The following is a 24,951-nucleotide window of genomic DNA, read 5'->3' on the forward strand; positions in this document are numbered from 1 at the left end:
TTTAACCAAAATTTATTTCTATGATATCACTAATGACACAGTATTCTGAAAATTCTTCCTAAGATGTCAAATTCATCATAACTGTCTAATAAGTTGACTTTTCTTATATCCTTTTTAAGTGAACAACAACAAAGAAGGAAGATAGCATTAGTCTTTGCAACAGGAGGGTAATATCATACACTTCCTGGAAATATTATGGATATAAGCAAAATATAGTGTGAGGATTGGAGTGAAAAATGAGCAAATAAACAAAATTACAGAACTGTGTCCTAAAAATCTCTTCAGCATAATGGTGGAGAATCTGGAGAAGTGCTAATCTTATCTTCTGTTTTAGAGATGTGAGGGCTAGAGGCAAGAATCGCTTCTACCATTATAGGCCAGCCAAATTCAGAAGTTGCTGGTCTGGGGACCTTCAGGATTTGTAGAAAGCCTATTCCAGCAGAAACCCAGCAGGGAAAAGGGACTTTTCTCTGGTGCAGCAGCACTCTTCTTTCCAAGGAGGAAGGAAGCAGAAGCAAGGAAGATGGACACATCCACGTCATCACTTTGGCAATCATGCCAAGCTAAGCAGAAGGTTAATTGATGCACGATGACTCCTGGTGCTGTCACCCAGTAACAGAGCTGTCTTGCAAAGACAAAGTGAAATATGTATTAATCAGATTTCCAAAGAATGATGTTAAAAGGATTGAGGAGCCACCAGATTGACAGTGAGGGGATCCAAAGAGAATGCACTCACTTTCTTTATGGGCAACTACCATACACAGATCTCTATATGTGAAAGGTAAAATAGAACAAATAAAAGAAAATACAAAAACCATGGGCTGCCAACCCATGCTACAGAATGAAAGTAGGCTTCAAAATTAGAATGAAAAGCAAGCGACTAAAAAAAGAAGTTGTTTTATTCTAAGAATATCACATGATTCGAGTGAAAAAGTTATTGGTACAGAATTATATTAAGAAAAAAAAATCTCCGTCTCCCACCCAACACATTGCTCAATATGTCATATTTAATAATAATAGCCTTAAAGTGTCCACTGTGTCTCAGGTACTTCTCTAAATATTTTATGGGTAGTAGCTAGCATAGTCCCTAACATAGTCCCTACCTGAGAATGATATTTTATTGTACCCATTTTTAGAGAATGGAGTCTCCGAGATAGAACATATTCAAGTTTACACAGCTACTATGAGGCATTTGACTCCAGAACACCTGACCCTCTGATACATATTTTTACTCCATATACCTTACTGCCTCTTGTAAGCTTCTAAAAAGTTTCTGTAATTACAGAAGTACATAAGTATAAATATTATGGCACAATTGGAATTAAATTTATATACTGTAGCTTATATGGTATATAATAGCATTTTAAAATGATATCTTTCTAACTCATTACATATAAAAGTGTATCATTTATTTTAATTATACCAGATAGTATAACCAGTGCCCTTTTAATGTCATTTTTATTATTTTTGATTTTTAGCCATTATAAACAACAAAATAGAAAAGAACATAAAACATATTCCTGTGTCCATGCATGTGTATATTTCTAGAAGTAGAATAAAAGCATTTGGCACTCACTCAGTGAACGCATCACAGATTTAATTCCCCAGGAATCAACTCTGAGACAGAAATTGGCATGCTGGAAATTTATTGTAACATACTCTTGATGTATGTGCAGTGCTTTTATATGTCATTTTTATCACAATGAAGTTTTTTTTGAAAAAGAAAACTTATGTGGACATAAAAAAGATGCATAATCAGACAGAAGCAGAAGGTGAATTGCCATGGAAAGACAGTGGAGGCTCCCCAATCCCACTGGGAACTCTAGAGCAGGGATCGCCCAGTAGAGTTGTCCCACATTGAGGCATGGGGGCTTAGACTTCGTATTCCTGCACGTACCAGTCATTGGGTATGAGCTGTCCCAAAAAAGAGAGTGACTTTGAGTGAAGTGGTTCTTTTGAGCTAAGGGCAACTTCTATAGCTGTGATCCACCAAAGTTCCCAGGAACAGGGAAAATGAGGGCTTTAGTACTAGGTTGAACTATATGTCCACTAGCATGTATAGTTAATAATATAATATTGTGCACTTTAAAATATGTTAAGAGGATAGATCTCATGTTAAGTGTTCTTACACAAAACATACACACAAAAGAACACAAGAAAGTTTTGGAAAAGATGTATATGTTTATTACTTCGATAATGATGATGGTATCACAGATGTATGCATATGTCTAGACTCATCAAGATATACTCACTAAAGGTGTACAATTTTTGTCTGTATCAACTGTACCACTATACCTGTCTATAAAGGTAAATGAATAAATGAAAGAAGAAAAGAAAGAAAGAAAGAAAGAAAGAAAGAAAGAAAGAAAGAAAGAAAGAAAGAAAGAAAGAAAAGAAAAGAGAAAAGAAAGAAAAAAGAAAGGGAAAGAGAAAAAAAATTTACCTCGATATCCGCAGATACATTTGCTTCTTATAAGTTCTGTAAAATTCTATTCCAGAATTCTAGTTAGCTTCTTTTCTGGGGATAAATTATAACAGGATGAGTAGTAAATTCTAACACCTACCTCTGCAGCTGGTCCACAGGCCATAACTAATATACTTCATCTCTCTCCTCCCAACCCACTTTATATTCTCTTTACCATCAACTGGAATATCTCTGGTCTTGCTCTAACCCTAGGTATGTATGTAATGATTCATCTCTTGGGGTTTGCCGTCACTAATACCACTAATAACTCAAATACTACAGAACTTGTTGAGTTTCATAGTGCAAAAGACAAATCTACTTGCACTTTGGCCTGAACCTGTTACCAAGTCTGCTCTGGGATTCTTTTAAAGCTGCCAGCCATTTATATCCCTAGGTCAGTGGGTTGGAGCAATATTTGTGCCATTATAATCGAAGAGGCCTTCCAAGTGTTGTACTTTCCTTCTAGTGGTGTATGCTATAAGGTGCACTAATTTGTCTTTAGTGTGTGAAATATAAGATTGAATAATTTGTCCTTAATTTGGAAGAGCTATCCCAGCATGCTTTAGAACATTGGATCTCTGACAACTTCATTTGTGACAGGACCTTGAGTCTTCATAAGGTTTATTTGTCACCCGCTGGAACGTGTGTATTTCATAAGGTTTTTATCCTATTTACCATTTATTGCTCATCCAGTTTGAATAACATAATAATAAATAATGTCATAAACATTCAGATCAGTGTGACAGTCTGCAGAATGTCCAGACAGTCCAATTACATTCAAATTATATTATGATACAGTGGGAGAGATAGTGTAGCCTTATGACATTAGATGTATACCATATTCTGTTCCAAATGAATGTACACTGTTTCTGACCCTCCTGCCTAATAGGAAAAGAAAACAAAAGAAAAGAAAAGCATTCTGCATTCTTGGCCACATCCTGTGTACCTGAGGCCGCGTTTTTCTGTTTGATCAAATATGCTATCTAGAACAATGGCAGCAATTGAACTACTACTTGGTTAAATTTGAGTTGTCTGTTGTCGTCTTCAAAGTGATGTATATTTTTTTGTAAGGACCAATCTGGTGAATGGAGTGGAGAAATGATAGTGGATCTGCCTTTTCCTTCAAAGGTGGTGTCATTTCTGCTTTTCCCCTAGGGTGCTATGTTGTTTTGAATTTATGTTACCGGCGGGAGAGTAGGAGTTCAGTGAAGAGACAGGTTTAGTGGCTTCCAGTTAGCATTCTTTATAATTCTAATCCCCAGGCAAAGAAATGGTGTGAAAGTTCTACTAACTAAAAAAATAAGTCTATTTCAAGTATATATTTAGAGCCTGAGAAATGGCAGTTGGAACTAGTGGACCCACTATGAGCTATGCCTGAGTCAGGCACATTTATTCCTTTGCCTCCATATGCCTCCATTCTAAAACTAGGGCAATGAAGCTTCTGAAACGTAGATTTCAATGGTACATTGAACTCAAGTCCAACATCCTTGAAATGTTTGCCATTCTTTCTCCTAAATGTAGTTCCAAAAGTAAATGGCTGTAGATCCTGTTGGTGGAATCATTGCTATATATTGTGGTATTATAGTATGTTTTCTCCTGGGCACCCGGCCTCTCCTTCAACCAGTGGGTTTGAGGTCTGAAATCTGGGCAAAGGATCATGTTTAGCTGGAGAGGCTGCTCCTAACCTCCTAATTATCCAGTCTTGATTTATTCTGATTATGTAAATTGAAGAATATCTTTATCTACTAATCTGTCCTGCTCCCAGAGACAGTGTGTTTTTTTAGGTATCTCCGTGGCTTTCTGAGGATCGGGACCCCCCTTTCTATCTCTCTAACCTTGGTCATCATTATAATTTTACCCTACTTGCTCTGAAGATTATGTGCCACCACCTACTCCTTTTAAATTCCCCCAATCCTATCATCTCCACAGAAGCCAGTTTTGGTAACAGTATCTCCTATAATCAGTCTTTGTGTGCAAGAGACGACTAAGATTCTCAATGAAATTGATGCTCCTCTGAAAAGCGTATGTATCACCACTTTGATAAGAGTGGTCTCCACACCCTCTTGCAGAACAAAACCAGACTTGTGCCCCTACATAAAATACATAGTTTCCATGTTTATTTTTCTGAGCTTTTGATTTATTTTTCCATTGTTTACTATAATACTTCTCGTAATTCTTCCTTAGTTATTATGGAGCATCAATTAATAAGAGCATCCACGGATTGACTGGCCAAGTGTCAGGAAGGGTCCAGTCAAGAAATAGGATCATGCATATAGATAACTTCCACATAGTTCCTATGACACAGATGACCCTTAAGTGACATTTTTTGTGAGATTTCTCTGCTTCTCCTTCCTTCTTATCTCTGTTTCCCTTATTTATTCCTATAATCTCATACCTCCTTTAAAAAGAAATAAAAGGCAGTGTGAATATTATCTAGGATATTTTAAAGGAGATAGTTTAAATTTTAATGAAAAAATGGGCCTAAATAATATTTATATTTCTAAAAACTTATTAGCTTTCTTCTTAAGTATGTTTATTTCACATATTTTTGACAATGGCTAACCAAAATTGTGCTACAGTTAATAATTAATTGTATTATATGCGTACAGCCTAGAACTAAGGATGCATGATTGGTAATTAGAGTATAAGTTGCTGATACATATATATGTCAAACACAAACACATATTTTGTAACAGATATACTATTTATTAAACTGCTAGTCCCAACAACAAACTAAAGATTTATTTCATTTCTTATTTGCTTATAATACATTTTCAAAATGTATGAAAGTACTTAGGCTTTTGCTTGCTCAGTTGATTTTCTTTTGAAACATAAGTCTGACATTTATTAAATTTGGAGTTTAAAATGTTTCTCCCTGTAAAATTTCTGCCATAATGCACATTTATGAATTATTTTTCAAAATGTTCATACATTTATTTAAGTTCCACATCTCAGTACTTTCATTCCGTTAAATAACACTCTGCCTCTTATTTTGTATTCTAAATGTCTCCTACTCAAACTGTACTTGAAAGAAAAAAAATGTAGAGATTTTATATATTCTCCAACTGTATTTAAAATGTTATATATATATTTTTTAAATGCAGTTTGAATGTTTGAACCCAATGTTATACTTTATATTATACATTGTCATTCACATGCATACATATACTTAGATAAAAATTTAAAGAGTAAAAAGGTACAACTATAAATTTATCTGAATATTTAGAAAATTATATTTAAAAGCAGACTTACATTGACTTATCCAAAGAATCCATTTTGGGAAAAACCAAGAGCCAGAAGCAGTACTTCTTTGCTCAGGAAAACTGGCACACCATCAATTTGTTTTGTTTACACACACAAGCTGTCAAAACACAAAAATGAAATATAAAATCTAAGAATTTAAAGATATTAAATTTATACATTTTAAATCTAAACTACGGTTATGATTAAAGTTGACTTATGCAATTATTCATGTTACTCATGTTTGTAGCATTAGCCATATTCCTGTACCAATGGGTAAACCCAGAGGACAGTAGCTTCAACTATCTTGTACTCGGCCTTTTTATGCAAGTGTTTTATTTTACCTTGTTTAGATTATTATTAAAAAATTCACTTTCTTTTTTTAAAATTTTCTTTCAAGATTATTTTCTTGTTTGTTCTAGCTTTAAAAAACCTACTAAAATCTGACCATCTGTCTCAGTGATCAAATGTCCCATTCTTATGTTTTCCATATTATGATTATTATGAAAAAATGTGCATCTCCTTTTACTGTCCAACATTTCGTTGGCTCTGTATTCTAGTCCCAGATTTAAGTGTATGAATTTTGACTTTTCTCCCAAATACAACATGCATTTCACCAGATTTTCTTCGGGTTTTAAATGTGAATGTACTAGAGGTTTGACCCAATGTATTTTGTTTCTGCTTGGCTGGCACTTCAGCTTCTTGCTATGAAATGAGGAATCCGTTGAATCTTGAAAAAGCCTAGAATTCTTTTTGGAGATGCTGATCAACAACTTAAGTTCAACAACTGTGAGAAAGTCTTTTCACACAGCACAGAGCTTAAATCATGTAGAATACTGTAAATATATAGATAAATAGAATTATTCCAAGGAAATATCCAAATAGTTCATTTACATCAAAATGTACATTACTTAAAAACATATAGAAAATAATTCTTTCAGTATAGATAAATGATGGATGAATAGTATGTATCCCAAATTATAAAGAAAGTATGTATCTTTATATATATTGTATATTTATGCATATATATACATATATATCCACATATATATAATGAGGCTTGACTGAATAGAAAGATCCTTTATCAATATTAAAATAGAAATTCTCAAATTCATGAAAAGTGTATACTCAATCCCTTCACCCTTAAAAAAAAAACATTAAGACTTGTTTTTACCAATCAAGTACTTGTAGGTATTCTGACTAGTATGATTTTTTTTCCTACTTATTCTTTGCCATATAGGGGATGTTTTATAAAATACAGGTTCAATACAAAATATTGAAGAATATATCACAATATAGAGGGACTGTCCTGTATTTTTAATAAATTTACATTTTTGTATAAAAAGGCCAGTGTTAAATTTATTTGATGCTAATTTATTGCTGATAATAGTTGTTAGAATGGCCCTTGAATTTTTATCACAAGCCTTGATTTTTTCAGAGTTCAGTATTTGAATTTCTTACCACATACAGGACAACATCTTAAATCATGCAGTTAATTTAAGTGACTGTATATTAAGCATCAGTACCCTCTCCTCTTCTCCCATCCTCATTATTATCATTTCCTGTCTCATCTAATGGCTCCATTCTCTAATACTGAAGGTAAACTCCACCAAAAACTCCCTGTTACTCACTCTACCTCATCAACATATACTAATCATTGTCCAAATCTTCTCCAAACTATATCAGAAATGTAGTTCAAATATGGTATATATAATTAATGCCTTTGCGTAGGTCCTCATAATCTCTTATCAATAATAAAACAATAGCTTCCTGAATGATCTTCATGCTACTAGGCTCTCCCAGTTTTATCCATCTTCTACTCAATAGCGATCTGATTTTGTCACTACCATACTTAAAGGCAACAAGAAAATGTTAGTATCTTCAAGGGTAGAATGCAAAGGAAGGTAGTTTCTCTGTGGTTGCTGGAACTTTTTAGGCCATCTCCACTGTGTCATTTCACCCACATCAATCTTCTGCCGTTTTACATATTTACACTTTCATGATACTCTTCAGAATGGTCTTTGGTCCTGTTTTGTACTTTTAATGTTACTAATAAAATAAGTGGTTTACTTGAGATAAATTTTACTAGTCTAAGTGAGCTAAATGGTTTTCCACATTTTTTTTTCCAGAAGGATTGCAGTGGTCAAGAGTATATTAGTGACCATCGTACAATTCATTATTTTTTTAAGATTTTATTTATTTATTTATTTATTTATTTATTTGAGAGGGAGAGCGAGAGAGAGAGAGCACTAGTGGGAGTGGGGGGTGGAGACAGGAGAGAGAGAAGTGCCCAGGATCCTGGGATCATGACCTGAGCCAAAGGCAGATGCTTAACTGACTGAGCCACCCAGGCGTTCTGAATACATTATTAATATAGTTTTGTTAATGGTATACCTGATGAGATAACAATGAATGAACAAATAGGTGAATGGATAAAACAATAAAATAAAGAATGAATGACTTAGTTGAGTAGCCTATATTTTTTATGTCGTCTTTTTTATGTGCCCTCAACTTTTTAAGACATAAAAAAATATAATAATATCATTTTATTATTTCTGTTCTTATCATTTCTTTTTTACCTACCAGTTTTGATTGGGATTTTATTTTGCATATAAGTAATGGCTTCAACAAACAATAAGTGAATAAATTCATATAAGAAGTCTTTTCAGTTATATATACTGTGAGATTTATATTTATAAGTTTATAGCCAATAAAGCTGGTATACTTATACAAAACAATTATACATAAATATTACCAAATAATATTTAGTCATTGCATATCAATATTTATGGTAAGAGGAACGTATAGAATGGTTAATGTTTAGAATTGTGAATCAACTAAAATTTCTGAAGCTAATGATTTTTTTTGATGAATACTGCTTGTCCTATTTTATAACAATGACGTCTACTTTATTTTCTATTATTAGCTTTGGTTCTTTAAGTCAATATTTAAGAATTGAAATGTTGTTCTTACTTAGAAGGAATTCAGTGTATTTTATGCCAGTGAATTTTTGGTTATCTCACCAGGGAAGACAGCAAATTAGAATATATTAGTCTACCTTTAAGTACACATTAAATTAGTTTTCAAGTGTTTACTACTGGAAATCATATATTCAAAAAGTCATAGAGTACATGTGTTTGCTTGTTTGGTTTTTCAATCCATAAAAACCCTGTTTCTAGCTGTGAGTTTGGAAAATCCTGCCAGTTCATACTGAATCCTGAAATTATTTCATGATACAAACTAAAAACCAGATTGGAGCCCTCACGTAAAACATGTATTTCCATCCATCAGAGACTCGTTTCTCTGATATGTATGAAAGCAGATTCAAATATATAAATGTATAGGTCTGATGGTTAGTTATAAATAGTGACTTTGTTCTTTAGAACTCTATTTTCCACAAATATCCATTCATCTCCAGAGGCCTCACCTTGGCATCATCAGCCCTATTGACATATGGCCAGATGCTTTCCTGAGGATTTGATCCTTGTAAGGACACCACATGAAATCTTGGGCCACCTGTTATTTGAGAAGATAAAACAAACAGTCAGCACATATGTTAAATAGTCAAGCATTATTGGATACTCACAGGGAACTCTTTTAAAGTAGTCAAGTTGAATTTTTGTACTCATGAAAGAATACAAGAAAAAGAAAAATATTTATGCAACACCACTTAGAAGTAAAGCTACTTTAAATAAAATAAATGTACTGAAGCTATTTTGCTGGGATATGATATACTTATTTTTAACATTATTTCACAAGATACTGGGTAGTCTTATAATAGATTTGAAACCTTCGAGAAAGAAAAAAAGAAAGAAAAGAGAGAAGCTTGGAGGAAGAGTTCTAGGCTTCAGATCTCAAGTTTGCCAACCAAGTGGCTTTGGAAAAGTCATTTTTTCTCCTTTGTACTTCTGGCTATCTCATCTATAAGGTGAGAATTAAAAAAAAAAAAAAACACTTCTACTTATTTCAAAGCATTATTGGAGTTATCAAATTGAATAATTCGTTTGATCATTTTAAAATAAGGTGTGATTTACAAATAAATGTAAAGTGCCACTAGAAATTGAAGCAATCCTCATTGTTGAGATGCATATTTTATTTAAGCATAAATAGGATAGCAAATGCTTTTTAAAATTCTGTGACTGCACCTAGTTACCGCCATAGGTGGGAAGGCATTGTTGGTGTCAGGCACTATATACACTTTTTATTCATTTTATTATTTGATCTTTACAGTAATTCTCTGAGATTACCAATTTCATTAAGCTCTCTGATCTTCAATTTCCCAAATGAAAGAATTCAGGCAAGTCAATATGATTCCAACTGAAGACCGTATATCAATTAATATTTATAATATTTTCAGCATATATTATGTACATGAGAATATGGAGATTCAGATTCACACTGAGGGGCCAGAAGTTTAATTAGTGGAGGCTAGTCATGGAAATGTTTATAATATAATTGTTATCGATCAAAATTTTTAAAGGGTATGGCAAGCAAATTTTAGGGCAAGATGAAATCATGTGCAGGCTTAGCAAATAACTGACAGTATAGTGCTATTTGAATTCAAAAATTTCTGAGAGGATGACAGATACTAGATGGTTGACAGACCGAGCTAGAGTCTATGATATACAGACAAGATCCAAATGCTTTACTTTTGCTTTATTTGATTTCTCTTCAATTTTCCCACATTACTCAAATATTAGAGGAAAGATGTTTTTAAAAGCAAGCAAAACTGAAATGAAATCCAGATTTAGCATAAAAGAACACCTTGTTATAAATACTCTGGTGATTATAAGAATCACATGTTGCTAAAGATATTGAATTAAATATCATCTCGGGCTTATAAACAGTGAAAATTATTTTACATAAAAGAAATAATTGAGGAAATTTTCTCAATTGGTAATTAAACTCAATGGTTGCTAAAATTGAAATCGGTAGCACTGTTCTCTGATCTGTCTCAGTGGCCCTACTGTGCTAGAAATTTACCAAATGCCTCTTAAATCGTATTTTAGCCATTGCAGTCAGTCTCGCAGTAATATACATTGAATTGTCTCAGGAAATTAGGCAAACAATGTTTTTAAAGTATGTATAATTTATTAATCTTGTTATAAATAAAAATGCCACATATTAGTTCAATGTAATAATTCATTGAAAATGCAAAGAATAAATCTGTTCATAGTTCTTAAAATTTTATTTCAGCTGTGAGTGTACTTCTGGATGGACTGGACAAAACTGTAGTGAAGAAATAAATGAGTGAGACTCTGACCCATGCATGAATGGAGCTCTTTGTCATGAGTCTACCACTCCTGGGCAGTTTGTATGCCTGTGTCCCCCCTTTTATACTGGAAAATTTTGCCATCAACACTATAACCCCTGTGATCCACTCGGTGACCCTTGCAGAAACAACTCAACATGCTTGACTTTAGTAGATGGAACTCATTATTGTGTGTGTAGAGAAGGTAAGAGCTTATATTTGTTTTAATGGTTTTTTTTGTTTTTTGTTTTTTTATTTTACTTTTTTGTTTGATTTATTTTGTTTTTATGAGATTATGGCTTAAAAATGGTTGAGAGAAAACTTATATACGTTGGAGAATTAGAAAGTATTTGACTCCAAATATAGGTATATAAAAAGACTGGAGAAATAATCTAAAAAGTTAACCTAACTAGTATAGGGGGAGTAATAGGGGGAGAGGAAAAGGCAAAACTATAGTTTTTGGCTTTTGTTTGTTTGTTTGTTTTAAAGAAGTCTCTCATTGTTTGTTAACAGCTTCTTTTTCCTGAATAATCTTGTCTATTCAGTGTTCCTAACAATAGCAGTTAGTTAGAAGTGAGCATAGATAGAATCTAGGGTAATCAAATGCTTCACTGTAACTTTTTTCAGGGAGCTATCTATGAACACCACTTATTTCCACTTTGGTTGCTAAGCCAATATCATGTGACTCTGGTGGCTACTTTGTATCATAGAATAGAGTCTATGAAGAGGATAGAGAATTGGCAGATTAAAGAACGTTATTGGCAAACCTGAATCCAACTGTTCCGGAAGCAAGTTACTTCTGGCTTTCTGGGTCATATCAGCCAATAATAACGTACACTGTTTTGAAAGATGCTTTACTAGGATCTCTTCAGATGTAACTGAAAGAGGTCTGATTAGTGTACAGGTGGTCTATATAAATGTTTATTGCTCAGGTACTGCTTACTACTCAAGAGCTATTACCATCTTCAGCAGGAATGCTTCTGCCATAAAACTAGCACACTGTAGGTTTTAAGTATAACAAGAATGTGTCCTAAGCACAGTATAAAGATCATATTGTATATAAAAGTCTACAACTGATACTTATTTTCTAATACCAACTTATGGCTTCATGTCTCTTTCCTTGTTACTAATTCTACTAGAAAAGAGGTTTATTAAAGATAAAGACATTACTTATTTACTCTTCGGTCCCAAAAATTCAGCTTAGACTATACCAGTTAATGGGTATCTTAGTCAAAGCTGTTTCTGTTTGTTTTTATAAATCCTCTAGAACTTCCTGATGTATAGGATAATCTATTATAAGGCTATAGAAGCAAGTTCTTGAATGTATGTACGTGACAAAAACTTCTGGACCTTCTGAGGGATTGGAGCTACAAACTGGAGAGCCATTAGTCATCATTTTTGCAAAAACGACATAGGCTTTATAAAGCAAATAATGTGGCCATACAGGGCATATGGACACATGTTTGCAGAAATGAGTCAGGAAAAGCAAGACAGGAAAAAAATGTGAGGGGGACATTTGATACCCTGCAAACCTCAGTAATTATAAAGTATATAACTTAAGTGGATAATTTCCTTTTAACAAAGATTGAGAGTGAAACTTTCTGAAATATTATTCAGTAGCAGGGGAGGAGCTAATTTATTCAGCAGGATTATTCCATGATGCTTTACTTAGCCAACTAATACAGTCTCAGAATATAAGTAAACATTTAATGAGAGGCAGCAGCATATTTCTTCAATTAAAATAAAATCTCCCGGGGTGCCTGGGTGGCTCAGTCATTAAGCGTCTGCCTTCGGCTCAGGGCATGATTCCAGGGTCCTGGGATCGAGCCCGACATCGGGCTCCATGCTCCACTGGGAGCCTGCTTCTTCCTCTCCCACTACCCCTGCTGGTGTTCCTTCTCTCGTTGGCTGTCTCTCTCTCTCTGTCAAATAAATAAATAAAATATTTTTAAATAAATAAATAAATAAATAAATAAATAAATAAATAAATAAATAAATAAAACCTCCTCTATTTTCACCAAAGATAGTTTTCTACAAGGTGGGCATGTTTTTTTTCACATAAAATTTTTGATAATTTATATGCAATTCATAAATGCATTTGGTGAATTTATATAATCTAATAAGAATCCTTTCCTGTTGTGGGATGAGGGAAAGAAATGTTCAAAGATATCATAAAACCTTATCATCAACTATCAAACTAGTAATAAGATTTTCCAGCTTCGCGAGCATCACAAACATATCTTGAGGACAATTTAGATGTCACCATTGTATATTAGTAAAATATTGTTTGTTTGTTTTCTTGGAATTTTATCATTCTACTTAAGCCTTTCAGAGAAATATGACCACTTCGAATTAATGCTTTGGATAGAGCGGCAGGTGGGCACAATGAATCATGTGTTTATACCTTTCTAATTATGATTCAGCACAAAGACATATTTGAAGAGTACATTGTTTCTAAACTGTTTTGCTTCATATATACATTTGAAATTGAAAAATGTTTCTAAACCTAAGAAATTGTAGGAGTAAGTTTCTGTAAATGAGATCGAACTACTGTAAAAAATGTTTACTTACTGTTGACCGTAGTTGTTCAACCTCAGTAGCAGATCAAAAACTAAAGCCTGAGACATTGCTTTAAAAAGCTACCTCAGAATATTAAAAAGAGGTTGACTGTGGAATATTTTAGACCCTGTGCCCTGAGGTATTTAATACCTGTTGTTTGAAATAGGATCTACACCAAAGCCATTATATTATTTCTTAAAGAAAATATTCTGATCAAATTCCATTTTAAAAGGAGTGAAATTTAAAACCACAAAGAATTCCAAGACTTAACCTCTTATACAGATATAGGCTTTGGAAGCTCCACTGGAATTCTTTGCAAGCTGTTGGTGTTTGCCAAGTGACTAGAATATAGGGCATCACAAGAAAAGAGATTTAAGGCTTAAGGTCTAGGAGTTCAGCATATGCATTTTTGAAATTCTATTCACAGTTTTTAGTCAGCCTACAGGGTCTGTCACAATTTAAATATGAATATAGATAAAATCCCAAAGCCGGAGTAGTAATGTGACTATGTACTAGACAACTAAATTATAAGTGGCATTAAAATTCACTCTAAAGAATGAGCAACTAGAATAACTGATACTTTGATTTATGCCAAACTGAATGCTCACAAAGTAAACTATTTTGCTTAGTGCAATTGAAACTTACAGTCAAAACCATCTAATCCATTTGGGTACAATGTGAGCTACTTAAAAATTATAGGTGTAGTAAAACACCAGAACTATGGTGATCATGTTTTGCAGGAGAAAGTAAGGACAGTGCTTCTGTCTTCTGTATAGAATGGAGGTGAGTTAATTTGGTCCCTATGAACATTGAACATTTTCTAGCACAAAATAGGTAGACAGAAAAGCATTTAGCAGTAATAATTCAATACAGGTTTGTTTTATGTGAAATCCTATTTGTTTAAACAATTTCTGTGGTTAAAAAATCAGTGCTTTAATAAGCATAAAAATAGCACATAGAAAGATGAATATAATTTCATAAGATTCCTAGAAACAAATGGGGTTTACTGTAGGTACCTTATACTGTTAGCTTCTGATAATTTGTATGCAATTTACACACCCCAACATTTATTTTATGCTATAGTTTTGTTTTGGTTTTTTTTTTTTTTTTTTTTGCCTCTCTGCACTATGCTCTGTATATAACACATGCCAGTTTTGTAACTACATATTGGTAGTGTTCTAGAGATCTAAAAATTGTATTCTTTATTAACTGATTCAACAAGCATTATTGATTTCCTACCATGTGTCAAGTGTTGAGACAGGTTCTGGGGAAATTAAACATGGCAAAGATACACCCTCAAGGAATTTAAAGTTCAAGGAGAGACACATAAATTAACTATTAAAGTACAACATAGTAAGAGCTCTCTCGTACTTTGTGGATGCATACCCCACCTTTCTTATGTAGTGTGACAACTCTGAGTTATGTTCCACATGATCTCTAAGAGGATCCCCAGCAGCCTTAGAGCCTTCATTGCCCACAGTAATAACCTGCTCTTTAAGGCCCTCTCTCCCCTATTTTATTTCTCCACTCCTTTGCAATAATTTACAGGATCACCTCTCAAATAAGGTACTTGTGTGCATATTATTTCCTCATATTCTTATTTTGGAAGAACTCAAGCTGAGACAGAGAGAAAACTCCATCCCTCTGGCACTTATGATTGATCCATGTCAGCAGAGGACTGGAGTATTGACACTGAGAGCCTTTCCTTGGAATTGATAAGAGAAAAAGCTTTTCTCTTTTTGCTAGAGTTTTTCAGCTGGTGCATGTTCCCTTCACATAGAGATCTGAATGCAGTAGGGAAGAAATGTTTGTCAAAGAAGTTGTCCTGGCAGTTACTATGGTTCTTTCTTAAATTCTGCAAACTTCTAGGTATCCTTCCCAGTTAGGCTACTAATAAATGCCATTCCTTGTATAAGTTAGTATTTTTGTTTATAGTGTATGTGATCAAAAGAGTCATATCTAATGTGTACAGTAAAGGGAAGGAGGTAATTAAGTACAAGAAGTTGAATAAATGCAGTTCAACTTGCAGGCAGAAATGGAATATAAGAATGCTATGAGGTTAACAGAGGTAGAGAGGACCTTAGATAAAATGCATGTGGATGTGTGTATAGCATGCAGTCGGATCGCCGTTACCAGCACATGTGTGTATATAGTGAGAGATTTAAAATCATTTCATGCTTAAAATAAATTTATTTTCTAATACTCTCCTTAAGAAAGTTTCTTTATCTTTCTGCTCTTGAATTATGTTTCAGTTTATAGGCAAGAACACAACCTATCCAGTACTTTCAATTTAATTTAAAAGGCTTTGTTTCCAAATGTAGCCACTTCATCCATATGTCTCCAAGGTGAAAGGAGCAAAAGTTTTTTGTTTTTGTTTTTGTTTTAAATGACACTTTACAAAGGATTAAAATGTGGCAAAGAGTACTTGTAAAATGTCTTAGTGGAAGGAAGAATCAGATCATTTACACGTGCTATTGATTTACAATCGGCATTCTAAGCTTGATGGATTTATAGTACCAGAGGAGGCAAGCAGTTGCATTTAGATGTGTCTATTACCCCAGTACATGTACTATTATTATGGTAATGCCACATTACCTAAGGTGTATAATTCCAGGCACCAAATAAATGTGTTACTTGACAATATAGTTTATCTAAATTAAAAATTATTCTTTTTAAATTTTTTTATTATATTATGTTAGTTACCATACAGTACATCCCTGGTTTTTGATGTAAAGTTCGATGATTCATTAGTTGCGTATAACACCCAGTGCACCATGCAATACGTGCCCTCCTTACTACCCATCCCATTCCCCACCCCCTCCCCTCTGAAGCCCGCAGTTTGCTCTTTTTGACAATTAAAAACATGTGCTTGTGTGGTAGCATGTGTGCATTAGGTTTAGCTGGCTGTAGATATTTATATTGGGGAAATTCTTCAAAGAAAATATATATTGCTACTAATTAACTTAAAAGCATGCCTGTTATTTGTTGTATTTTAAAATATGAGCTTTTATACTCATTTTTAAAATTTTTTCTTAAAATCAGTGTTAAAAAACCTTGTTAGGCCTTTTAGAAATATTAGTTCTATCTTTTCATATTTCATAATGTTTGAATTTAATCTGCAACTATTTTGTAATATTGGTTAATTTTTCAAGAATGCTAACATTTGTATCACATCGTTTTAAAATAAAAATAAAACAATGTTTAAAAAACTTCTAACTCACCAAGAGAAAAATCTCTTTGTTTTTTGTTTTCATAAAGCTTTAAAATCTAGGTAAATTAATTTTTTAATTAAGAAAAAAATAAAAATAATGCCTTTCTAATGCTTTTGAAAATGCATTTTTTAATATGTTTAGTTTTTATTTTAACATGTGTGATTTTAACACTAATTTATTGAATACATGAAAGATATACTCTAGTTTTTCCCTATTTACTTTCTTTCCTAATTATTCCTAGTGGTATTGCTTCTAATGTGAGAGTTGTCAAGATATAGACCTGAATGACAAAATGTTTCCTCCTAAAGTTTCATGAAAATCTAACTATTGTTAATGTACTTTGTTCTGTGCCATCCCCTGAGGAGAATCAAATACAAAATGAATTTTTTTAGAAATAGAAAATATTAAGTGATTTAAAAAATTATACCTATAATCTACATTAATTTGGCTCCTAAACATGAACGGTAAGTAGTGTAACTTATGAAATATTTGGGGGGATGGGAAGATGTAAAAATATTAATCAGTCACATGCATTCTCTGTGACATGGTATAGGCAAGCCATTATAAGGAGAAGATCAAGAGATTCCAATCCGTTTGAGAATGTCCCATTATTTGTGTGTAAAACACTCTATTGCAGTTAATAGAGTCAGCAGGATTCTGGACAGGGATAAATAACAGGAAAGTAACATAGAATGAATTCACTATACTTAAAGTTTGACAGACTTTTAGCTGTCACTGCATATATTCAAAACAAATACCCTTCACACAAACAAATACTTCTAACACCAAGGACTATGGAAAGTGTAGTTTGGGACTAAGTATATATACATTTTTCTCTTTTAAATCCTCTGAATATAGGCTTTCTCAGCCAAACTTTGGTTTATTTTAAATGCAATCCGTGTCTACTTTATTTTTTTTCTCCCAATGTCTACTGCATTTTAGCAATCTAATTTCCTCAGCCCATTGACATATGTTGCTGGTTGGTAATAAAGCTCCATCCCAGAAATGTCAAACTAAATTAATAAGGCAAAATCACAGAAAACAAGGTTATTCTGTGAGCTTCCCGAGTATGCAGGTTCTGAATGTTCTTCTGATTTATCAGCCCAGCTGAACTCAGGAGGGCACACTGGTACTACTTCTCCAGCTAGTCAATGCCCTTGAGTCCCAGTGCCTCAAAGAACATTTCTAGAAACATCTTAATGTCAAAATACCCTGCCTCCCAGAGAAAGCTAGTCATGCTAAAAGTAGGAATGGTGTAATGCATCCAACTTTCTAAATCTTTAACTTGTAAAAAACAGAAACAAAACCCTACACTTAAAGAAAAAGCTTATTATGTTATTTATAACTGCACTATAACATTTATAATTTAAATATGATAGCAATGGTGATTTATGAATAGTGAAATGTGTTAGAATTATAACTCACCTAAAATTAAGAGAACCATATTAACTCGGAAATAACTCTTTAATTTTGCTTTTAATGCTGAGGATACAATAGTGAGTACATGAATGAAATTACAAGCATGGAACTTCAGAGTTTAACTTGAAGGCTTTGATAATTGAGTAAGAAGAAAATAGGAAAAATTAATAATGATACTTGACCTAAAAACTGCCTGATCTACTAGACACGTAGGCATTGTAGATATCTTATGACAAGTGTTTCGTAGTGCATCTTTATTCCATCTTTCTACTTTTAACCCATCATCATCTCTATATTTAAAGCAAATTTCCTTTAGAAACTATGTAGTTGGTTCTGTTATTTTATTTAGCTTGGCTGACTCTGCCTTTTATTGAAGTATTTTAAAAAAAACAAAAAACAAACTCATTTGAGGGTCACCTGGGTGGTGCAGTCGTTAAGTGTCTGCCTTCGGCTCAGGGCGTGATCCCAACGTTCTGGGATCGAGCCCCACATCAGGCTCCTCTGCTGGGAGCCTGCTTCTTCCTCTCCCACTCCCCCTGCTTGTCTCTCTCACTGGCTGTCTCTGTGTTAAATAAATAAATAAATAAATAAATAAATAAATAAATAAATAAATAAAATGTTTAAAAAAAACTCATTTGATGTAATTATTGATGTATATGACTTTAAATGGATCGTCTTGCTATTTGTTTTCTACTTTCTGTGGTACTTGTATCTCTACTTTGTTCCTTTTTACTCTTGCCTTCTTTTGGGTTAATTTTTAGGTTTCCATTTTAGTAGGAGATAATATCCTACTAAAGAGGCAGCCAGATTTTTTAAGAGGTAATATCAGCTTCCCAAACTCCAAGTAGAAGCAGGTTTTCCACTTGGCTTGGTGGTAGACACCACAGAGAACAGCAGTGGCTTGTAGCATGGTGTGAATGGATAAAGTAGGACAATCCTATGTTCTCTCGCTGGACTCTAAGTGAGGAAGTAGAGAGGATTTTCCACTCAGCAGTAGATGCCAAAGCTGAAAGATCATGATATAGAAATAGAGATCAAGGAACCTGTGCTATATCATCTTCATGCCAGTATCGTGAAGCTTTCAACATGAAGAGATATTTTAAGATACAAAGAAGAGGAAAGACTTCATGAGATGGTGTTAGGGAGGGAAGAGGACCATTTGTGTGTAGCTAGATCACCCTCTCTTTCAGATCCCAGTCTATGTGGATGCCAATACTAAATGCAGGTTTTGTAGAACCACTTGAATGAACTTTTGTTCTTCAAACTAAAAAATATGAGTAGGTATTGTCATTTATAATGTCACTGCAATTATTTCATACTTAATTATAGCACTGAAAAAGTAAGAGAAAGGAAAATCATCTTATTTCACACATTTTCTAACTAGTATTGAAAAAATATTAACAAGAAAAAAATGAATATAAGAATATATTTTATCTAGTTAATATCATCGAAATAATTGTTTAAATTGTCGTCATAAATACTAAAATATTTAATGTATTTTAAAAAGTGATATGCTGATTTTTTCCTGACACAAATGTGTTGAAATAATTATAACTGCCTCTCGTAAGTCTGTATAATTTTTTTTCATGTTCTTTGTTTGTTTTTTTATATAACTGGCATGTGTTTAAATGGATGACTGATTATGTAGCTATGAATCAAAATAATTTGTTTTCTTTGAATCACTTGGATATGGAAAGTAATTAAATAATTTGCCTCATCTGCTAACTGCTGAATAAATTTGATCGCTGAAGCTCAATTTTACTTTAAGATTGGCCGTCATATTAATTCATTTGATTTCCAGATTGTTTTATTTCTTCTTGTTCAAACATTTAAATACCTTAAAACAACAGCAACATTTGCAACACCCTATTTTCCCAAAGGATTTAGTAAAGTATCTCTCCCTTGATTCTTTCATTTGAACTCATTAATTAGAAACTAGTGTAACTTTAATCATATGTGATGTGAAATAGAGTTGTATGAGAAGCTAGAGATGAGGTGTTTTCTTTCTTTAATTTTTTTTCTAAGCTTCCACTAAGAGCATATTCTGCGGACGCTTCACCACTGACTGATTTTCACACTCTAAAGTGAGGCTTGCTCATCTTTATCCATCTCGTCTCTCCTTGTAGGATTTGAGGATGAACATTGTGAAATTAATGTGAATGAGTGCTTCTCCCTTCCCTGTCAGAATTATGGTGACTGTGAAGATGGGGTCAACAATTTCAGGTAGAGAAAACCAAGAAATAACTAGATACAAGTTTATGCATCTAGATGTTTCTAAATGCATCCATGTTTATAATTTCAGTTGACAAATTGAACATTTCTGGTTATTAACAATTTGCCGTGTTATAATTATTTGAAGCTTTGAATGTATATGTTTATACTAATGGAGTTATTAAATTTCTTGTTTAAAATTGCAGACCTGGGTTTTCTGGACCTCTATGTGAACTTGAAACAAATGAGTGTTCTTCTAGACCTTGCAAAAATAATGGAACCTGTGTGGATCTGAGAAACAGGTTAGAGGCTACATTTTACTTAATCAATTATTTTATATATGATATTTAAATAATAAAATGAATGTATATGTACCCATCATTCAACCTAAGCAGAACCTTCCCCATATCCTCCCCTACTTTTCCACCCAGCTGTATTGAATATCCTGAATTTTGTTGTTGTTGAACCAAGATTTTATGTTTAAGTTTTTATTTAAATTTCAGTTAGCATGGTGTAATATTAGTTTCAGGTGTACAAAATAGTGATTTAACACTTCCATACAACACCTGGTGCTCCTCACAAGTACACTCCTTAATCCCTATCACCTATTTGACCCATCCTCTTGCCTTTAATATATAGTATTAGCTATTTGTATACCTGCCTCAACAGAACACTTAGTCTGCATTTAATATACCTGACATAATATTGTATATAGTCTTCAGAAACAATTCATTATGTTGAACATGACATTTCTGCACTAATGCATCTATCTGTTGCTCATTTTTAACTGTTGTTCGGTATTCATTTAAATATGTGTCAACATTTATTTATCATTCTTCTGATCATAGCTGTCTGGGTTGTTTGACTCTTCTTTCTTAGAAATAATAATACTATTAAGGTTTTCAAATATTTCCCCAAATACACAAGTACTAGTGTTACTTTAGATTTCATACCTAGAAATGGAATAGTTGGATTATTGGGTAGATGTTTTCACATGTATTATATCATTTTTTTTCCATTTCACTTTGAAATGGAATATTCATATTCTTAGTGAAAGTGAGTAAGTGTCCCTGTTTGCATTCTTTGGGTTTATATGCTGTATGTAAAATTATATATTCTTGTTTGTTTTTTCCTGCATTCTTATCATAACTTATGAGTTTAAGCATTCCTTCATCCATTTTAAGATATTTAATTTTTCCTTTCTAGAAATGCCTATTTATGGCATTTTCCCAGTTATGTTTTCTTCTTGTTGATTTGTAAAAATCTTTATAAATTTTGATTATTACTGCTTTCATTAGTTGTATTTACTGAAAATATGTTCTGTTGATTGTGGCTTGACATTTTACCTTCTCTATGATAAGTTTTGAGTGCTAAACTTTAATTTTAATGTATTCAAATTAATCAATTTGCTTATGGTTTGCCTTTTTTATCTTGTTTAAAAATGTTTACTTAAAGAGCCAATAACTATTCTTATCAAACTTTTCCAAGAAATAGAAGAGAAAGGAAAACTTCCAAATGCATTCTATGAAGCCAACATTACCCTGATAACAAAACCAGATAAAGACAACACACACAAAAAAAACTACAAGTCAGTGTCTGTGAAGAACATAGTTACAAAAATCCTCAGTAGCAACTCAATCCAATAATATATTAAAATTAACAACTGAATCCAATAATACTTTAAAAAGAATCATTCACCTAATCAAGTAGGATTTATTCCAGGGATTCAAGAGTGGTTCAATATTTTTTAAAAAGTTTATTCCAGGACAAAAGAATGTTGCTTATATTTCCTTTTAAAGCATTTAAAGTTTCACCCTTCATATTTAATCCAATTTATCTGGAAATTATGCACTTGCACGTGTGTGTGTGTGTGTGTGTGTGTGTGTGTGTAAGGTAGGATTTTTAAGTTCATTTTTGCATATGATTAACTAATTGTGCCTGCTATATGTATTGAATAACTTCATCTGTTACTTACTGCTGGGCCTGATCTGCAATGCTTTCTTGGTTGCAGAACAAGTCCCCGTATACTAATATGTCTATTTCTTTGCCTCTATTCTGTTTCCTTAGTTCAATTAGCTGTCCATGTGCCAGTACCATAAATCTTAATTATTTACCTTTCAAATATCTCAGTACTGATAAGGCAAGAAATCTCATATTTTTAATCTTCTTCAGGAAGCTTTAGTTATTTTTGACATTTTTTTTCTGTTATGTTATGTATTGCATAAATCCCTACATCTAAACAAATAAAGACCAAGTAGAATTTTTATTGGGATTTCATTGAATTTGTAGATCAATTTGAAGAGAATTGACGTGTCTTTATTTAGGTCTTCTAAAATATCTTAAAAAAAAAAAACAGTTGGACAAATTCAACTGGATACACATTAATTAGGATAAGTAAGACTCATTTGCCAGGTCACCATTGCTCTCCAGACACCAATAGTTATATTTGTTTATCTTAATAGAGAGCTACCATCTAGAATTCCTCTCACAATTTATATCATAACCTGCTTAGGTTTCTGATAATCTTCTATTATTTCTATTATTTTCTGTGGCCACCTGACCTTTGCACTGTCCAGTCTAATGAAGTAAATGGAGACATGCTTTGAATCACCTCTCTTTAACTCAAAAGCCTTTGAAGGGGACACTAATCACTACAAGTCCCATAGGGATACAGAATTGCTTTCAGTTTAAAATCTTGATAAGTCTGAAGGGGCATTTCAAGATCTCCCCATTTTGCTTTCGTGCATAGTATCTCTTATTCCCATGTGGAAATTCTATTACTAAGTATTTGACTACACTATATATTCAGGGACTATGGAGGAAAATGAAATGAAACAACAAAAGATGGATTTATAATCCATCTACCAGACCTAAATAATTGTGCACACTACTAGTGGAACAATGGTATTTCAAAGATAAGCATAAGTTCAGGGCCGTTATCTAAAAACTCCTGGAAGGCCTGAATATCATTCTTTCATCAGTGAACAATCATAGTGGTAAATGGCCTCAGAACCCTCTGAGGAAGGCTTCAGGAAGATACATGGAACACTTGTGACTATATATCAAGATCCTTCTTCAAAAAGGTCCTACTCTCCTTCAGTTGAGGCACTGAGTCCATGACATAGTATAGGTCCGAAATTGTGTAAGAGGCTTGAAATCCTTACAAAGGCAAATTGAATAGTGTGTCTGTCCTGCAGACCTATATAGTTAATTCTATATATGTGAATAGCACCATAACATATTGTCCATGTATTTTATTTCTAGAAACTCATCACTGATTAGCCACTATCAAGGATGTCTGAATCAATCCACCAATCACCAACTGTTTCTCTGATTTATGGGGCTATTTGCTCATTTTTAATCTGATAGTCAAGCATATCCAACAGTTTTCATCCATTCTTGGATCCCATTATTCTAATTTGTATCAGGGAACCCAATTTTACTGTAGCATCTCACATTATCTCCAGCCTATAAAGGACATTAACCACAGAGTTCATCAAGACAGTAGTGCTGCCCTCATGAACCCTGTTCTTGATCTTGGTGAATGGAATTTCTTCCGAGGAGATAGGAAGACCTTCCTGCATTCTCTTGGGATAGAAATAAAGAGGTAGCTGAACAGCTTTCTCATGATAGATCCATTCAAACATTTCTATAAAAATAAGCCTATGAATAACTCCTTTTAATATGTACCAAGAATACTCTGGCACTTCTACCTCCTCAGTCTAAGCTGGAATTAACTCCTGTTTTTGATTAGCCAATTTAACACCGTACCCACATGCTAATATTAGCACATTGAATCTTCTCTCTCCATCCATGTCAATAAGCTTAACTCATTTAAGTTTTATATTTCTTCTCCTTTGGTCTGACTACCTTAGGGTCAATCCCACACATGCCCCCCAACTTTGTGACAATACAGATTTGTGGGGTTATGCAGCTCTTCTAGTGTACAGGCTAGCTGTTCCCAGTCAAGTGTTTCCATCTCTCATCAGCAAAGTTGGAATCTAATCCTTTTTATGGGCTGGAACCAATGAGAAACGTTGGGGAGTGGGCCCCAACTGGCGACATTTTATAAGTCAACTCCGTCAGCGCATTTAGAGGAAGGCTTGTATGCAAAGAAGCACAGATTCCATAAGAAACAGGAGAGGTTTAACCTCTATCACTAATGGAGATTAAAGTGAATTCAGAGATTTAAGTTCCTTTGCCATATCTATCCTTTGTCTACAGTGGGTATGAACTCCTTCAAAGTTACTATTTTGTACTGGTTTGCTGTTGTTGCTTAGCAGAAACTGAAAACTCATTGGTTAAACATAGTTATTATATATTAATATTTTCACATCTGTGGTTTACTGGTATTTGGCTCTAATATAGGCTGGGTTCATCTAATTTTCTCTGGGACATAGCTGGGGAGGAAGAAATGTTTCACAGTCTGTTAAGTCAGCTGAAATGGCCGTGCTCCAACTGTCTTTCATTTTTATTGGACTAGCGTGTTCTCAAAGAGTTGCAGAAGTTCAAGAGAACAAGCAAAAAACAGGCAAAATCCCTTAAGCCCTCAGCTCTGAAACAGTGCCCTTCATCCTTACCTATAGATGACTGTG

At 33.4% G+C, this 24,951-nt stretch overlaps 1 protein-coding gene across 1 annotated transcript in view; it reads left to right on the forward strand.

The window, feature by feature from the left end:
- EYS (EGF-like photoreceptor maintenance factor) overlaps positions 1–24,951 on the forward strand; it is a 1,472,906-nt gene that overhangs the window by 462,749 nt on the left and 985,206 nt on the right. The window contains 3 exon segments of the mRNA XM_087856898.1: positions 10,901–11,160; positions 20,272–20,374; positions 20,557–20,658. Of these exon segments, the coding sequence (XP_087713024.1) occupies positions 10,901–11,160; positions 20,272–20,374; positions 20,557–20,658 (465 nt within the window).

The sequence above is a fragment of the Ursus americanus genome, chromosome 29, assembly GCF_024610735.1.
Source record: "Ursus americanus isolate L20-20 chromosome 29, mUrsAme1.1.p, whole genome shotgun sequence".
NCBI classification, from domain to species: Eukaryota; Metazoa; Chordata; class Mammalia; order Carnivora; family Ursidae; genus Ursus; species Ursus americanus.